General features: G+C 35.3%; 1 protein-coding gene and 1 long non-coding RNA gene across 2 annotated transcripts; one reads left to right on the top strand and one right to left on the bottom strand.

Annotated features, from left to right (window-relative positions):
- Positions 1 to 4,892: 4,892 nt before the first annotated feature.
- On the bottom strand, positions 4,893 to 8,690 carry LOC112510240. Its single transcript, XR_003068911.1, has 3 exons — positions 8,526 to 8,690; positions 6,055 to 6,156; positions 4,893 to 5,113 (listed from the first exon to the last, which is right to left on the bottom strand). It is a non-coding gene; the product is annotated as an uncharacterized LOC112510240 (long non-coding RNA).
- A 4,226-nt stretch (positions 8,691 to 12,916) lies between these two features.
- LOC112510303 (endoribonuclease Dicer homolog 2-like) lies at positions 12,917 to 16,546 on the top strand. The gene is made up of 6 exons (XM_025115667.1): positions 12,917 to 13,228; positions 14,315 to 14,492; positions 14,600 to 14,713; positions 15,365 to 15,499; positions 15,894 to 15,978; positions 16,092 to 16,546. The coding sequence occupies exons 1-6, from the start codon at positions 13,164 to 13,166 to the stop codon at positions 16,184 to 16,186; spliced, it is 672 nt and encodes a 223-aa protein (XP_024971435.1). The 5' UTR covers positions 12,917 to 13,163; the 3' UTR covers positions 16,187 to 16,546.
- The last annotated feature ends 16 nt before the right edge of the window (positions 16,547 to 16,562 follow it).

The raw sequence follows: 16,562 nt of genomic DNA, 5'->3' as shown, positions 1-16,562 counted from the left end.
GAAGAAAACCAAACAATTATAGGAACTCTTATGACTTGTATTTGGATAAAATCGTCTCACTCATTTGTCAACTGCGCTACTTGCCAAAAGCCCAGGATCAAACCCAAGACTTGTCTTGTATTTAGACAGTCTTGTATCCAGAGTTCAATAAAACCATAGGCAGGTCTGCCCCCCTAGGGGGGAGGGGGCAACGGCTCATGGCACCACCACCGACTAGGCCATGAATTGGGCCAAATCTGAAAATGGCCAAATTGGTCCGGGGCGGCCATTTCGGCCATCTCTAACCGGGATTATGTATTGGGCTGACTACCATGTCACGTGTGCTAGTACTTACAAATATTGAAGGAAATGTTACTGCAAAAATAAGATTAAAAGGAAATGTTACTGCAAAAATAAGAACCATACAACTAAATGTACTGAAACTATTAATGCCATCATGAGACCGATGAGATAAGACCGATCTATTCCTTCTTTCGACCGAAGAGTAGGTTCATTGAATACGTGTTGCCCTTTTGTGCAGCTGTTTTGACTCGTTTTGCCCCAATCTGAAGTCGTTTCACATTAATGATGATAGAGTTAGCGGTTTTATGATTCTAAGAGCATCTACAAGGGAGCTTTTTGGAGATCGTTACTAAATACCTCCCTCCATCCCAAATTAAGTGTCCACATTTCTATTATAGTTTGTCCCAAAATAAATATCCACTTTCAAAAGTAAATTTCCAATTTCTCATCCTACCCTTAATTATGATATGGATAAAATTTCTCTCTATTATCAAGGACAAAAGTGTCTTTTGATTGTTTAAAAAATGTAATAATTACATATTTCTAAAACGGTGCGCTATTTTCATTTTGAAGGGGGGGGGGGGGGGGGTTGGTTTTTTGGCCACATAAGATAGTGAAAAAGTTTTTTGGGTCCCACTTATAATTGTAACCCGCTAAGCTTGTGGGTCTCACTTTTTTTAAAAAAGCTCAAAAGAAAAGCTTATCGTTCGGGATGCTCTAAGAGGATACGGAATAACAGCAACCACGATCAGCAACCACGATCGCTTTAAACCAAACCAAAAGAGGTGGGATCTGGAAAGGCGGGGTATAAAGAGACCTGACCTTTACGATAAAGAATAAAGTAGTTGGGAGTAACTATGAGTACTTTTTTTTAAGTATATATAATATTTATATACGACAAATGCAACAAATAAACTCACACACCCTCCTCATCTTTGTTGAGGTTCGAACCTCGGACCTCCTAGGAGGCCAAAGGTTACGATACTGCTAGACCAAAGGCCCTTTGGTAACTATGAGTACTTTGTTTCTATAAAAACTTCCAACAGAAGTGGTTTTCTCTTTGCAGTTGAGAAAACCCATGAACATAAGTTTTTTCATTCATATTTATTTATTGTTCTTTTTGATTTTGTTTTATTTATATTTATTTATTATTCTTTTTTATTTATTTATTATAGGGAAAATTGCATGAAAAAATAAAATATTTTAACTTGATTCCTATTTTGGGTAACATACTTTCAAAACTTCCATTTTGATACCTGAGATGTAAAGTTTTAAACATTTAAGTACCCGGGTAGCAGTTGAAGCATTAACCGGTTACCATGTTGATGTGACAAGTGATGTGGTATACAACTCAGTATTATTTGGTAAAGCATTAACCGGATACCACATCACTTGTTACATCAGCATGGTAATCGGTTAATGCTTCAACCGGTTACCCGGGTACTTAAATGTTTAAAACTTCACATCTTAGGTACCAAAATGAAATTTTTGAAAGTATATTACCCAAAATAAGAATCAAGTTAAAGTACGTTACTTTTTTATGCAATTTTGTCCTTTATTATAGTAAATAAATAAAACAAGCCTAAAAAGAAGGAAGTACCTTATCCATCAGCCAAAATCCAACAGATGGCATGTATTGCACCAGGTACATAACAGCAAGCACAGCAATGCAAGAATAACCAAAAATTAATGCTAAACACATCTCTTGCTAGCTATGGAAAGAAAGTAAGGGGCCGTTTACCTGATTGCTTACTCGGTAAGTATTTACCGATATGAGTCAATACTATGATTTATTTTGATAAGCAAGATTTTAGTACATCAAAACATATCGAATGCAACAATTTACTGGGTAAGAGTCGTTATCCTCACTTACCGGGTAAGACTCTCCATCATTCTCATTGCTCTTACCCGGTAAGATTCTTGGCACATGTGCATCCAATAAGGAAATTTATCCGGTAAACACTTGCCAAGTAAGTGTTTACTATTTAGTAAATGGCCCCTAAGTTTGAACATGTAATCAGAGTTAAGGAATTATGGGAAGAATCCCTTTAAACAAATACAAAAAACTGAAGTAAAACGAAAAAAATATTTAATTATCGCACTCCCGTAACACTCTTTCTTAAGTTGGAGCATATACGAGCTGAACGTAACCAACTTATCACATTAGAGCTAATCTGCAAATAACATAAAGCAATTTGAGGTACCCAAACTCACTCAATTGAAGGTAGTTTATGATAAGGCTTGGGGTGAAATGCCATAAAATATGTATGGCAATTGAAGGTAGTTCATGATATTAGGGGCTGTTTGGCAATTGTTGAATGGTTTGGGACAAAATGATTAAGTGGTCAGAATGATTAAGAGGCTCTCATAATGGAACTATTAAGAGGTAAACAAATGATGCTCGGCACACATGAACCGGCTTACTACTTAAGAAAAATGATGCCCACTAATTCAGCTTTCTATCCAAACTCCAAAACCGCTAGGGGTCATCAAAAGGCACTCCCATCATTTGGGTAAAATTTGATATTAGGGATTACAGATGAATCAATGAACCAATAGTCAAACACGCCAACCTCAGGAAGAATAGCAACCAGATATTTCCTTTGATAAAAAAAAGCCCTTTTGGGATCTGGCCACTTCAACATCTAGGAAGTGTTTCAGATCCCCTGGGTTTTTTTATCTGAATGAAGAATTTCAATGCTGCAATGCTCTCTTGACCATCTCCATTAGGTAATGTCGTCGCAACATAAATTATCATAATGATCCTCTTCCCTTACGTATATGCTGAAGAAAACCAAACAATTATAGKAACTCTTATGACATCCAAAAAGTTTTCAAGGACCATGAGGGAAAGAGAGAACCAAACTCATGGCCCTGTTTTAGGACATATAATCGTAGTCCTTAGATGCGTCCTCAGAAACCAAAAAACCAGAATATTGCTCTATGTAAACCTMTTGCTTAAACTATAGTTTCTATGATAAGTGTGGCCTACTAATCAAATATGAATTAGAAAAGAATTTATTTTTCCCATTGACTTGTTTAAGACAGGAGTAAATACTTGAGAGAGTGAGCAGTTCTTGTGTGGCCTCTCTTGTGTTTGTTAATATTTTCTAATACTATGTTCACCTGTGAAAAAAGGATCATAAGAGTGAGAAGCTAATATAGTAATTTGATTAAGCACCCTGTTACATGTACCCCAGTAATTATGAGTAACCTCACAACCCCCAAACACAAAACAATGGTCAAACTCTCTGAGATATAACACTAATGGGCTGTTTACTTATGACTTAATGGGCTTAATTGAACTTCCGGCTTATTCGCACAGTTAAAATTGAGTGTTTACTTGGAGCTTATTCGCACAGTTCATGACTTATTCACACAGATGGATATGGGCTGTTGTCTGCATTCAGCAAAAAAAAAAGACCCACCTACCCCTAAGTTTTCATGAACACTCCTCAAGACACACCTCCTTTCAGTCTCCTTCAATACACGCCTACTTTCTGTCGATTTCTTCTTCTTTTCTGGTTACCGGCGATTTCTCCTTCCATCGAGTCTTCTTCGGTTTCTTCTTCGATTTTCAGCAACAGATCGATTTCTCCTTCCATCGAGTCTTCTTCGGTTTCTTCTTCGATTTTCAGCAACATATCGATTTCTCCTTTCAAAACCCTAATAAAACAAACCCAAAAATTCAAAACTTGCTCTGCATCCGTACAGAAGCTCCCTTCTCCAGAGCTCTGCAACCATCATCTCCTTCATTGCTATTCACTCTATAACCCTTTTGTTTGATAGTTCAACAACTTTGAATCTTTCTGGAAACAGTTCATGGAGCAAGTATTCGGCTCTGAAAGTTGGATTTGGGTTCTTTAGACCTGTTCTTTAGACCGGTGCATTTTTCTGTCACTGGTTGTTGGTGGGTTTTTAGGGTTTTCTGTCACTCGTTGTTGGTGGATTTTTAGGTTGAATGGACATATCGGAGATCGTCAAACATATTGGAGATCATCAAACATATCGGAGATCGTCAATGAATTCGCTAAGGTTTGTAAATTTAGGTCGATTGGAGTATTCTCCTCTGAAAACCCTAGTCATTTTCATTAGCAGGAATTCTTTAATGATGTGAAAGAATGTTCAGTTCATTGAGGGTAAAATGGTCAATTTTGCCATTCAGATCATTGATTCAGAAGAAAAAAGAAACAACACTGCATGTTTATCTAGACAGACAAATTTATTCAAACAGAATAATTTATCCATACAGGACTTAATAGAAAATTTGGTAAACAGCCCCTAAAGTTGCATCGATAAAATCATGCATGCTTTAAGAAAAGTAAGATAACTAGATTCTTGTAAGAATATGTGGAACCCGTTAGCTTACTCTCCCAAATAGTTGCATGCTAAAGAAAAGGAGGTTCCAACATATATTGAGGCTAAAGGTTTCAAGTGTAACGGGTGTGGGACTTTAACACGGCCCCTCCAAAGGAGGCTAGACAAGCACGAATTGTCAGAGTGTTGAGAGGGGGCTAGACAGAATAGAACGTCCCAGAGTGTCGAGTCCTTGAGTGGTAGATCTTGACTCTGATACCATGTGAGAATAGTGGAAGAAGTATGGGACAAAGTGACAAATAATCATAGCCTCTGCTCAAAACAATATGTTTAACATGTAAATAATAGGGATATGGCAATACAGCTTAAAGCCAACAATATTTGTAGATGTCTGCAAATTATAATTTGCTCATAATACCGACACAAGTACCTGAAAAGATATCCAAGCTTCCTTCAGACCATGGCTTGCAGCAACTAGTGTAAGCTCTGCACACCTCTCTGACGATACTCGTTTCTAATGAGAAACACAGTGAACAGTTTTAGCATCATAGAATTGCAGCGCTTTGAAGTTCCAAATTATTGAACAACCAAACTCAAGTAACTRAGGTTGCAAATTAAGGCCTTGTAGGAGGCGGTAGTAGGTTAACGAGGGTGTGTAGGTGTGTTTAGCCGATCCAAAAGGCTTCAGTAACAAATAGGCAGGTTCAGAATATTCTAGTACATTCAGAACTTGTCTAGCATAGAGACGGACATTGAAATTTTTTCAAGTGGTGGCACCATTCTGATTATAAGAAACAAAATATAGGGATATTTTTCACAAAATCATCATTGGTCTATTGGTTAGTTCATTGCTTTTCATATATGAGGTCCTGTGTTCAAGTTTTTATTGCAAAAAAATTTCAGGGTAATAATAAATCTGAAATTAAAAGCTAAAAACTAAGAAAATGACGCTAATGGGATTCGAACTCAGGTCGGAGTGGAAGAAAAGCCTTGCAAACCAACTCTATCAAGGGAAACTTGTGTCCTCATTGTAGTTTCAAAATATATACGGTGGCACACAACAAATTGATAAGGTGGCCCTTTTCACGACCCTATAACTTTTTACACTACGATGGAGGAACGAATATGCACTACACTGGGTCCGTAGGTGGTATAGCATCCAAAAACTTAGTGCGAAACATACAGCGTTTCTCATATTATCCACACATCAAGCATTTGATTTAAAAGCTATTCCCATTTTAGTATTTGACATCTTAATCTGGCATTGCAACTTACTTCAAACAGTTGCATTAGTTTCTTACTGAATCAGAAGCATGTGCAACTTGTAAACAGCTTACGTGGAACACAGTTCTACACGTAATTAGACCAGTGTACATTAACAATCTCTTATTGGGAAATAAAGGAGGAAATTATCAATGTTATATTTTGTATACCATCACAATATATAAAACTAACCTCCCTGACTCCCCTTTGCCCAGAGGTGCTCGTATCAGGTGCATTTGATGTCTCTATTGGCCCGGGGCAAACAACCGTTACCATGATTCCCTTTTGGTAAAGCTGAAATGATAAGAAAATGCATGGTAAGATAAGCATGACCATCACAATTCTGAATTTTACACCAACATGTCGTCTCTTAGATATCCATAATAGCTTCTAGTTGTTCTCGTTAATTTCATCAGCATTGCCATAATCACAGATAGGCTGATAGAGGCAACCTAACTATTTTTCTGTTATAATTTGTCATTTAATCGATCTTCTCTTCTTATTCCTTTTCTTTTGGGTAGTTAGATCAAATTTTTGTCCAGTAAGCTAATTACCAGTCAAAGTGCACTGATTCTAACACAATCCAGTAACTAAACCAAAAGAGAAAATGGTTTTCTGATGATCCTTCTCACACTCCCAACTTTCTTGCTGATAGCCATTACAGCTAACCTTCTTCAGATTGCATGACATGACCATTCTGCTTCCCACATCTACTAAACCATAACCACCTTCTACACCCCATCTCTCACTAATCCATTTCCTAGCTTGAATGACCATGAAAAAATGACTTGCTGATGGAACATAAATTTTCAAATCTTTTTTGCTCCTTCAGGACATCAATTAAGCATACGAGGATTTATTTATGCTTGACCTGCAACTTGTTTGAGCACAAGATAGAGAATTGGAAGCATACAAAATGAACATGAAAGATGGAATAGATAGTTTAAATGGTGCCAAAAAGCAGGTCCAACCAACAGCCATTTCCAGGATATAGTGCACAAGTAGGATAGACACTTCAATAACGTAGAAATACAGTTCGTTCTCGTTATATCTTCTATCCTACTTATCAATCGAGGCGATGGTACTTTTTGTGAGAAGAAGGGAGTCATGACAAACTAAAAGTTATCAATTGCTCGGAAAATAACTAGGAAGTCAGGAAACTAAATGCTCAACATGATCTCAACAATATTATAATCTCTATACAGAACTGATGCAAGTAAACTGCAGAGTGTCTTCCTCTCCCCTCCTCCTCATGACAACATTGCAGGTAGATTCTCGGAATTTGAAGTCTAAAAAGTATATTTATATATAGCTAATTGTGGACTGAACATAACAGCCAGAAGAATCTATAGTGGCTTTGAGGAGACTCGAACCAGCAACCTATATAGAGGAGCCCAAGGCCTAGCCTATATTTGCCAGTTGACCTGGCCCTCAAGGTTAGTCTAAAAAGTATAGTGGAGCATTGATTGGGTATATATCTTCTTTTTTCTGACATGTGAAATCATTTTAGTAAACTATGGCCTTATCTTAGCCCAATTAATATGGTACAATACTCACATCAGTAGAATGAGGAGCAGATCAAGTAGTAGAAGATTTCAAGTGTAATCTTGGCTTTTGTAGTTGCAAGTTATGAAGCTAAAAAATTTACATCAAATCATAATTTCAAGTTGAAGCCAACCTAAGAATATATATCTTGAAAGACTGAGGAAACCATAGCCAAGCAGACGAATTTACACCCTCCCGTTGATGTCCCGGTGGTAATTCACTAGGCAATGCACAAGTGTGAGCTTAGCACTTAGCTTCTCTTGGTTATCCTAAGCAAGTTTCTATCACTTGAACAAAACCCAGCCAAGCAACCCCATGAAGATATTACAGAAGAGAAAATGAAAAACAAAGAACTTGAACTAGCAACACTTATCAGCCACACCCCTCGGGACCAATTTGTCTTCTCTGTCCTAAAGCACTTCAGCTTGCCAGCTCTGAGCCGGCGGTCCAGATGGTCACCCCTTCCGATTTCCTTTCAAATATCCTGTGAATTTCATTCAAGTTTTTCCTTGACTATGTTCCAGGTACAGCAAACACGTGTTGCTTTCCTGGTCACTCTTTCCCAGCCAACTCGTCCCATTGGCGCCATTCACCAGAGTTTCATCTACTTCAGCTACTTCTATTGTCAGACTCTTGGCATCATCCCGGTCATCTCAAATCCTGGGCCCTGGGCATCAGTTTCAACTTCATTGGTTTGGGTTCAATTTATTTTTCTATTTCAGTAGCTATGGGTTTTGGTTTCAGGGCTTGGTTTTAGTTAATTGAATCTGTTTTCAGCTTTATTATCTTCGATTTTTGTCCTGCTTTTTAAAGAACTGTCAGCTCGACCTTTTGACGGTGGCGGCAGCGGGAGCTCTTTCCAATTTTCTGGTGAAGTTCTGTGGCATACTAAGACCAAAGGCAATAAGAAATGCAGTTTTTGGTCCAAGCTACTTGTACGAGTGAATCTGGAAGCAAGCAAGTACCAAAACTTTTTAGGCTGCAAATACAAGAAACTTGTTCTTGGCTAGATTACTAGGTTTAAGAATTCTTCAGCATCAGCTAAATAACAAAAAGTAAAGTTCAAATCGTTGGTGAACAACTGAACAAGTGGAAGGGGGAAAGGAATGTGTAATTACCATCGCCTGTGAGAAATTTGTGTGATAAAGTAGCAATCAGAGCAAAAATCACGGAATAGAAGATGATCGTCATCATTCTTCAGGTTCACTGAGTGCAGAGATTCTGCCACGTCGTCGTCTTGGAGGAGATCCGCGTCTCCGATGAGTCCAATACCAAATGAAAGTATCGGTTTAACCGCCTTTGCCTGACTGTGATTTTAGAGTAAATTACGTTTTTAGTCCTTGTAGTTTAGTTAAATATGCAATTTTTGTCCTTGTAGTTTAAATTTTGCAGTTTTTGTCTCTATTATTTGTAATCCATTGCTATTTTAGTCCTTATTATTTACAATTTATTATTTTTTTGCTCCCTGTGATTTATAACCATTTACTATTTTAATCCCTTATACTTAAAGGTAATAATTAGTATATGAACAGAACTAGCAACAAATTACAAACCATAAAGATGAAAATTGCAATTTTTAAACTACAGGATGAAAATTATAATTTTTAACAAACTATAGGAACGAAAAATGTAATTTACTCTTTGATTTTATTTTGAGTAAGTTACATTTTCCGTCCCTGTAGTTTTTTAAAATATGTTATTTTCACCTCTGTGATTTTGAAATTACGATTTTTATCTCTATGGTTTATAATTTATTGTTGTTTTTGTTCTTCTGATTTAAACTTTTTATCGTTCGTCCCTATGGTTTACGAATCATTGCTATTTTAGTTCCTAAAACTTAGAAGTAAGAAATAATCTCCGGGACTACAATAGTAATGATGTCCAAACTATAGGAACGAGAACCGCAATTTGAAAGTCGTAGGAACCGAAAAGGCAGTTTTTAACAAACCATATGAACGAAAACGTAATTTACTCTATTAGGTTCAAATTATCCTAACTCAATTCCGACCCAACAGATGCAGTTTGGTCTAGTTTTGTATCAAGTTATCAAGTACGTGTCGAGTTACATCAGGTTTAGTTTTTTTGGGATTTTACGAGTTGGGTTGGCCGGGTTAGTCATTTTTTTGCACACCTACTTGCAACATACCAGGTCTATGAGTGGACTCGATTCGTTAGATACGTATATATATATATATATATATATATACACACACACACATACACAGTGGACAGGTCGGATGAGTCTTGTAATTGTTCAAAACAGATCAAATTTTGTGAGGATCAAATTGGTTCGGTTTTGTTGACCCAACAATCATTTTCATACCGCTTTTTTAGGTTTTATAAACAATTAATGTATTAAATATGTATAAATATAATCATTTTCATACCGCTCTGTCATTTTACCAACTGAGCTGCACGTCCAAATACTCTACCAAAAGTTTTGTTATCTTGGTATATACCAAAACGTTCACAAATAAACGTATAAGCAAAACCAGTTTATTTTTATCGTTGATCTTTTAGATGGTGTTTGTTTTTTTAAGAGGTGTTAAGATCTGAAATCTTATTTCATTTCTAATTTATAAGAGGCAGTCTTAAAGTTTGAAATCTGGACCAGTAAGATTGTTTGTTTTTATGTCTGTAGTCTAAAATTTGAATCGATCAAAATAGTGCAAAAATATAAAAGACAATAGTTTTTTTACAAAAGTATAAAATATAAATAGTTTCTGCTAACAAATATCTTCCAACCCCCAACCCAAACCAAATTGCAACTCAACCCAACTCAAACCGTACGCGTTGGTCGGGTTAGTACATTAAAATAATTTTCAAACTTTGAATATGTTATTTCTCTACTCATAATTTCTTTTTTCATCATCAACCATTTGATACAACTTATTTATATTTCTTACGTATATCATATTCAGTTAATTTTCTCAATTTACATATATATGTTCACGGTTACTGAACATACATACGAATGAGTTATATAGATACGTGAGTAGATTGAAAATACGTGTATATGAAGAGCGTACGTGATAGTGTAATTGTCTAATGTATATATTAACAGAAATTTCAACAATCATATTAAATACAATAAATAAAATGATATTGGGTTCATCAGGTTGAGTTGAGTTCAAATAATAGTTTCCCAATATCAACCAAATACCTACGGTTTAAAAAATTTACAACTTGATTACACATCGGGTTGCTTCGGGTTGAGTTATTCCGCGTCGGGTAGGTTTTGATTGATCAGGTTTTTGATCACCTCTAGTATGTATAATAGGATATCCAACCTGCTATATGAACCGACTAATTTTAAGCCAACCACCTATTTTGCGGGTAGTCCAGAGTCACTGCTTTTGAACCTCCGTAGCCACATAGGGATTTTTATTTCTTACTGGATTTGAATTCGGGACCTCCAAATACTTTTGACCTTTTGAGTCCAAGCTCAAACCAATCAGACATCATCCTTGTGGTTATGATAGTCAGTATTAACATCAAAGGATTGTTTAAAATGAAGATTTTAAGGATTTTATATAAGTTTTTGTTTTCCATCAATAGGTTTTGTAAAATAGTTTATCATGTATCAACATTTTAGAGCATCTGTAACAAATTCTTAAAATGAAAAAAAAATACGAACATTTTGGGGTTTTGTACTGGTTTTATGTTTTAACAGATTCTTCATAACATTTTCCAATTGGTTAACAGTGTGCTAAAGCATCTTCAACAGATTCCCTAAAATACACAATTTGAGATTTTTTCTGCTCTAACAACTTATTATTCAAAACCTTTTGGAAAATGGAAAGAATATGAGATAGAAGATAAAGTTGTGAGAAATATTTTATTCTTTTCACCAATGAAAGTATTTAGAATTAAATGTCTCGGAGAGAATAAAAATAATATTTTATTAAATGTAATTAAATATTTTAATAATTAATTAATGTTTTTTTAAAGTATATAATATTAATATACGACAAATGCAACAAATAAACTCATATACCCTCCCCACCTATGGTAATGATTGGACCCCTGATCTGCTAGGATACTAAAGACTACGATACCGCTAGACCAAAAGCCCATTGGTATAATTAATTAATGTTGTACTCTCCAAAATGGATAATCTGTTACAGTTTAATGTAATTTCTTTTTAAGATTTTGATTTTTAACTCTAAATCTTGATGAAATTTTGGAGATCAAAAATGGAAAAAATTAATTTGTTCATTATTAGGAGTTGATAAAAAAAAACCCTTAAATCTTTTTTTTTCTTCTTATTATTTACAACATGAGCAAGATAAGAATATGATTAAAAAAGGCAAATTGCATGAAAAAGTAATGTACTTTAACTTGATTCATATTTTAGGAAACATATTTTCAAAACTTTAATTTTGGTACTTAAGATGTAAAATTTTAAACATTTAAGTACCCGGGTAATCGGTTGAAGCATTGACTAGTTCCCTTGCTGATGTGGCGAGTGATGTGATATCCAACTCAATATTATTTGTAAAATAAGAACTCCATATGTTGTGATAACTGTGAAAAATTTTAAGGTATTGTTTCATATGAGTTTTCCCCATTTAAGGCTAATTTTAATGTATTGGTTAATATATATTTGTTTTACAATGTGTTTGCTTCATATGAATTTTTTTTCACAATGTGAAACTTTTTTACGTGTCACTTTCGTTTCACATCAAAAAAATGATAAATAAATTATACTGAAACAAGTATTTACAACTCAACACCATACAACTGTTGTGAACTATAATCTGAAACACAAACACTGACATTATACACCTACCGTTACAAGAAAAAGTTATGATATCATACATTCCAAACCGCTACCATATAAGATTCTTCACCTTTTTTTTTCTCCTTTTTTCTTTGACTTCAACGAACTCCGCCAGCTGTATACCAACCACTGCCGTTCTCGATATATAAACCTAAAACCTAACGAAATCCATCACAATCAGTCTTTTTTCATTATATTGTCCACCGCAATCCATTGTTTGCTAGTACCCCCAATCAACCATGCACACTTCAACATGTCAGTATTTCTCTAAACCCTGATCTCATAACATCATTTCTATATCATCATACAGATATACACATCATCGTTGTTCAAAATCAAAGCAAGTAATAAAAAACAAGGAAAAGGGTATTAATCAGTTAACTTCAACTATTTCTGTTACATTTCTAAACTGTATTATTAAAGATGTAACAAATCAAAAAACTGACTGATCATTCGTTTCAATGCATAAATCGTTTGTTTCGAAAACCGGATTTGAATTCAAATAAAAGATTTCAAAATCGATTCAAATAAATTTTCTTGGATTATTTAGATAACAAATTGATGATGTTTTATATCAATCTTGAGGGTTAAGGAACCAGAAAATTGTGGGATTTTGAAGCATTACGTATTTAAAGAAAAGGGTACAGCAGAATACCCGCAAAAATCCAATCTGTCCTTTCCCATACTTTTCGTGTTCTCCAATCTGTCATTTCCCATACTTTTCGTGTTCTTAGAGAGATAGAGAGAGAATCAGCAGTCCCTGTATTCAAATTTCGAATCGTTTTGCAGATATAATTGCCATAGAATTATTCTGGTTGAATGCTATTCGACTAAAACCCACTGGAATTCCTCTCTCTCTAAACCCCTGATTGTATTCTGCTTTAATTGTTGGTTCGTTCCTTTTCATATTCCACTGGGTTTTTCATCGTTTTGTTTGGTTTTTGTCGAAGATAACGAAGACCGATAGGAGAAAATGGCGAGCAATGGAAATGGAAACAATGACGAACAAACTGCTGATCATTTATCATTTGCGAGATGGTGAGAAACCCATTTGGTGTAGAGTGTTTTTCTCTTTCCTAATAAAATTTTCTGTTATAATTATTTGATTTTATAAGGTATGAACATTACTTGGATTGAATCAATCTGTATTTGATCAGATGAAGTGAAACAGTTTAATTGGCGTTTCGTTGATATCAGTCCCTTTATGGGTCCTGATTGTTTGGTCCGGAAATGTGGTGGTGGCGGTGCGGTGATGGTGGTTGTTTATGGGATTTTAGGGGACCTAGTGATGACATAGTTCAACAATTTCAATTTTGTGGTTTCATAGTAAGATTAAACCTAGGGCTGCACAAAGTGAAATCAAAATGAGAAAAAGTCTAACAAACTCAAAAATGACTTCTTTTTTGGGTTTTTTTGGCTTGGGTTGGTTGGTTTTTGAGCACCCACACCATGAAGGAAAATTGTATAAATGAATGAAACCTATCTTGTTTATCAAAGCAAAACTTATGTTTTTGACTGTATTTTGTGAGTGGTTCAAGTTGTTCGAATGGAAGTTCTTCGATTACGAATATAAGTTACAGAGGATACCTGAATTAATCAACCTTTTGAGTACAAATACTGATCAGATAAACTGGATTGAAGTTTCCTGGCTTAAAATGGAGTTCGTATATGAGAGGATCATGTAATGTTGGTTTAGGTTTCTCATGTTATGCGATCCCCCTGTCATGAAAATTGTAACATGTACTATGAAAATTCGGAATGCTTTATTTTTGTCAAACGTATTGATTTGAGTCCAGTAGATTTCTCTGTTTTGTGTTACATTAAAGCGTCTTTTAGATATATGCCAATTTGCCAAAGATGTTGCAATTTTCGTGGGATGAAGGGATGTCCATTTTTTTMAAAATTTGTGGAAGTAATGCAAGGRCAATTTAGATCTTAAATGTGGGTCAAGTAATTACAATGGGATCTTATACAATGGGATCAAGAATTTGGGACGAACCCGAAAGAAGAATAATGGGAATTTTGTGTAAAAGAATAAGTTCTAGTCTATTAAGAAAAAAAACTTAAGTATTTTGTTTGGTTGCTGATTATTTCTTGATGCAATACTTTGTGAATTTTGATCAGCTATCAGATCGAAGCATTAGAGCAAGCTATGAAGCAGAACACGATAGTGTTCTTGGAGACTGGATCAGGAAAAACATTGATTGCCATTATGCTTCTACGTCGCTATGCACATCTTTTCCGAAAACCGAAACCTTTTATTTCTGTTTTTTTGGTACCCACTGTGGTATTAGTCAAACAGGTAATGTCCCTTTGACATATTTCATGAATTTGATCCCAACATGCATTTTTCAAGCATAATCATGAGAGTCTGAATTCATTGTTGCGTTGGCTTAAAATGTTGTATAGCAAGCTGAGGCTGTTAGAAAGCACTTGGATCTTAAAGTTGAAGAATATTGTGGAGAGATAGGGGTAGATTACTGGAATGCTGCTAATTGGAAGAAGCAGCAAGATGAAAATGAGGTATGAGTAGTCGGTTGTTTGACTTATTTTGTTGAACAAGCTAGTTATCATACTATATCTCTTCAAAAACTGCGATGTTTGATTTGACAAATAGTTTAAGAGAAGACCTTGACCAATGGTCAAATACCAACAATACCGTATGAGAAAATTTGTGGATCACAACCAATCTCACCAATATTTTTTCGAGCATGTTTACGGGCAAATAGGTAAATTGTTAGAATAAAGGAAACGTTGCATTTTTCTTTGGGACGGAAGTTACCATCAAGCAATTCCGACGTCATGAACTTTGAACTCTAGTGCTCTTTACTTAACATATTCTCATGGTATAAGAGCCAAGGTCTCGACACCCTCTCGACACCCTGGGACAATTGCGTCCATCTACCTTCTATTGGAGAGAGTGTGTTGCAGTCCTACATCGGCTAGACTTGGGCCATTTCTTATGTATATATGTTGGAACCTYCCCTTTCTCCTCAAGGGCTATTTTGGAGAGTGATATGGGGGTTTCACATATTCTCACATGTGTAGTATACTAGTATCTAGTATTTTTATGTAATTTATTAAGGGATAAACGTCAAACTAATTCTTCATATATGATTTAATTGTACATTGTTTCATAATTCATTTACTTCTTGTATGGATCATGCTATGCAGCTACTCGTTATGACTCCCGCCATTTTGCTTGATGCGTTGAGGCATAAATTTCTAAGCTTGGATATCATCAAGGTGCTGATATTTGATGAATGTCATAACGCGAAGAAAAGACACCCATATGCACTAATTATGACGGTGTGTTATGTTTCTACACCCTTTTGTGTTCTTTGCGTCTTAGTATGATCATATTTTTAATATCATTATTAATTTTCTTCAATTAACTCTTTTTTTCTTGAGTTTTTAACCCCAATTGGTACTAGACAAAGGATTGTGTAAGGTGAAAAGTGTAAGAAGGGATTTGGACCCTTGATCACTTTTAATCCGAAACAACCCATGAATTGCGTGTTAGAAGGGAATTGATCCGGTATCTCTCATTAGTGCTGATCTAGTGGTTCTCTTCAATTAGGATTGATCCAAGGGTGGAGATCCCTTCTTACCCTTCTCACCATAACTTCCATTCTCACCGAGCCCAACCCATTGGGACTATTGTCACATAGATGTTCTTACCTTCTTTGAAAATGTGATTTAGGAGTTCTATCATCGTGAGTTACATCTTGGTGGTTCTCAGCTTCCCAGAATACTTGGGATGACAGCTTCACCCGTGAAAGCAAAAGGTGTGGATGGATTGCATGCCACTATTGTTTAAGTTTTGTACTTTCTGTTCTATTACTTTTCCTATTATTTTATAACAAATGAATCCTATAAGTAGCTTTTTTTTGTATTCTAGTGTCAAACTCAAGTTCGGATTATTGGAAGCAGATCGACAAACTTGAAACTCTGATGAATTCAAAGGTTCTCAATTATGCGTTTCTTTGTTATTAATTTTTCAAATTATATCGTTTTCTTTAGCTATGCAAAATTAGGATCTATGCCTCTTTGTTTTGACCATTTAATGGTATTATATATTTTAATTTGCTGTGCCAATTTATACGGCATGAGGAGAAATGTAGATAGGGTTGTTGGTCTGTTTACTTTTGATGTGAGTAGAAATAAAGGTATGAAAAATGGAGGAAAATGAGGTAAACATGGAAAAACTTGTATTTTTGGTTGTCCAAATCATACTTGTATACTTTGTAAACAGAACTCTCTCTGGGTCTGTTTGGTAGCAACTTAATGATCTTAATGGAACTCATAGCTTATTTGGTCAGCTATACATTACTGTTTGGTAGTGGCTTAATGATATAGAAAGTGGCTTATT

The sequence above is a fragment of the Cynara cardunculus genome (genome assembly GCF_001531365.2).
Source record: "Cynara cardunculus var. scolymus isolate 2C chromosome LG 3, CcrdV1, whole genome shotgun sequence".
NCBI classification, from domain to species: domain Eukaryota; kingdom Viridiplantae; phylum Streptophyta; class Magnoliopsida; order Asterales; family Asteraceae; genus Cynara; species Cynara cardunculus.
The sequence above is the reverse complement of the archived record's forward strand: the minus strand, read 5'-3'. Positions and strand labels throughout refer to the sequence as shown.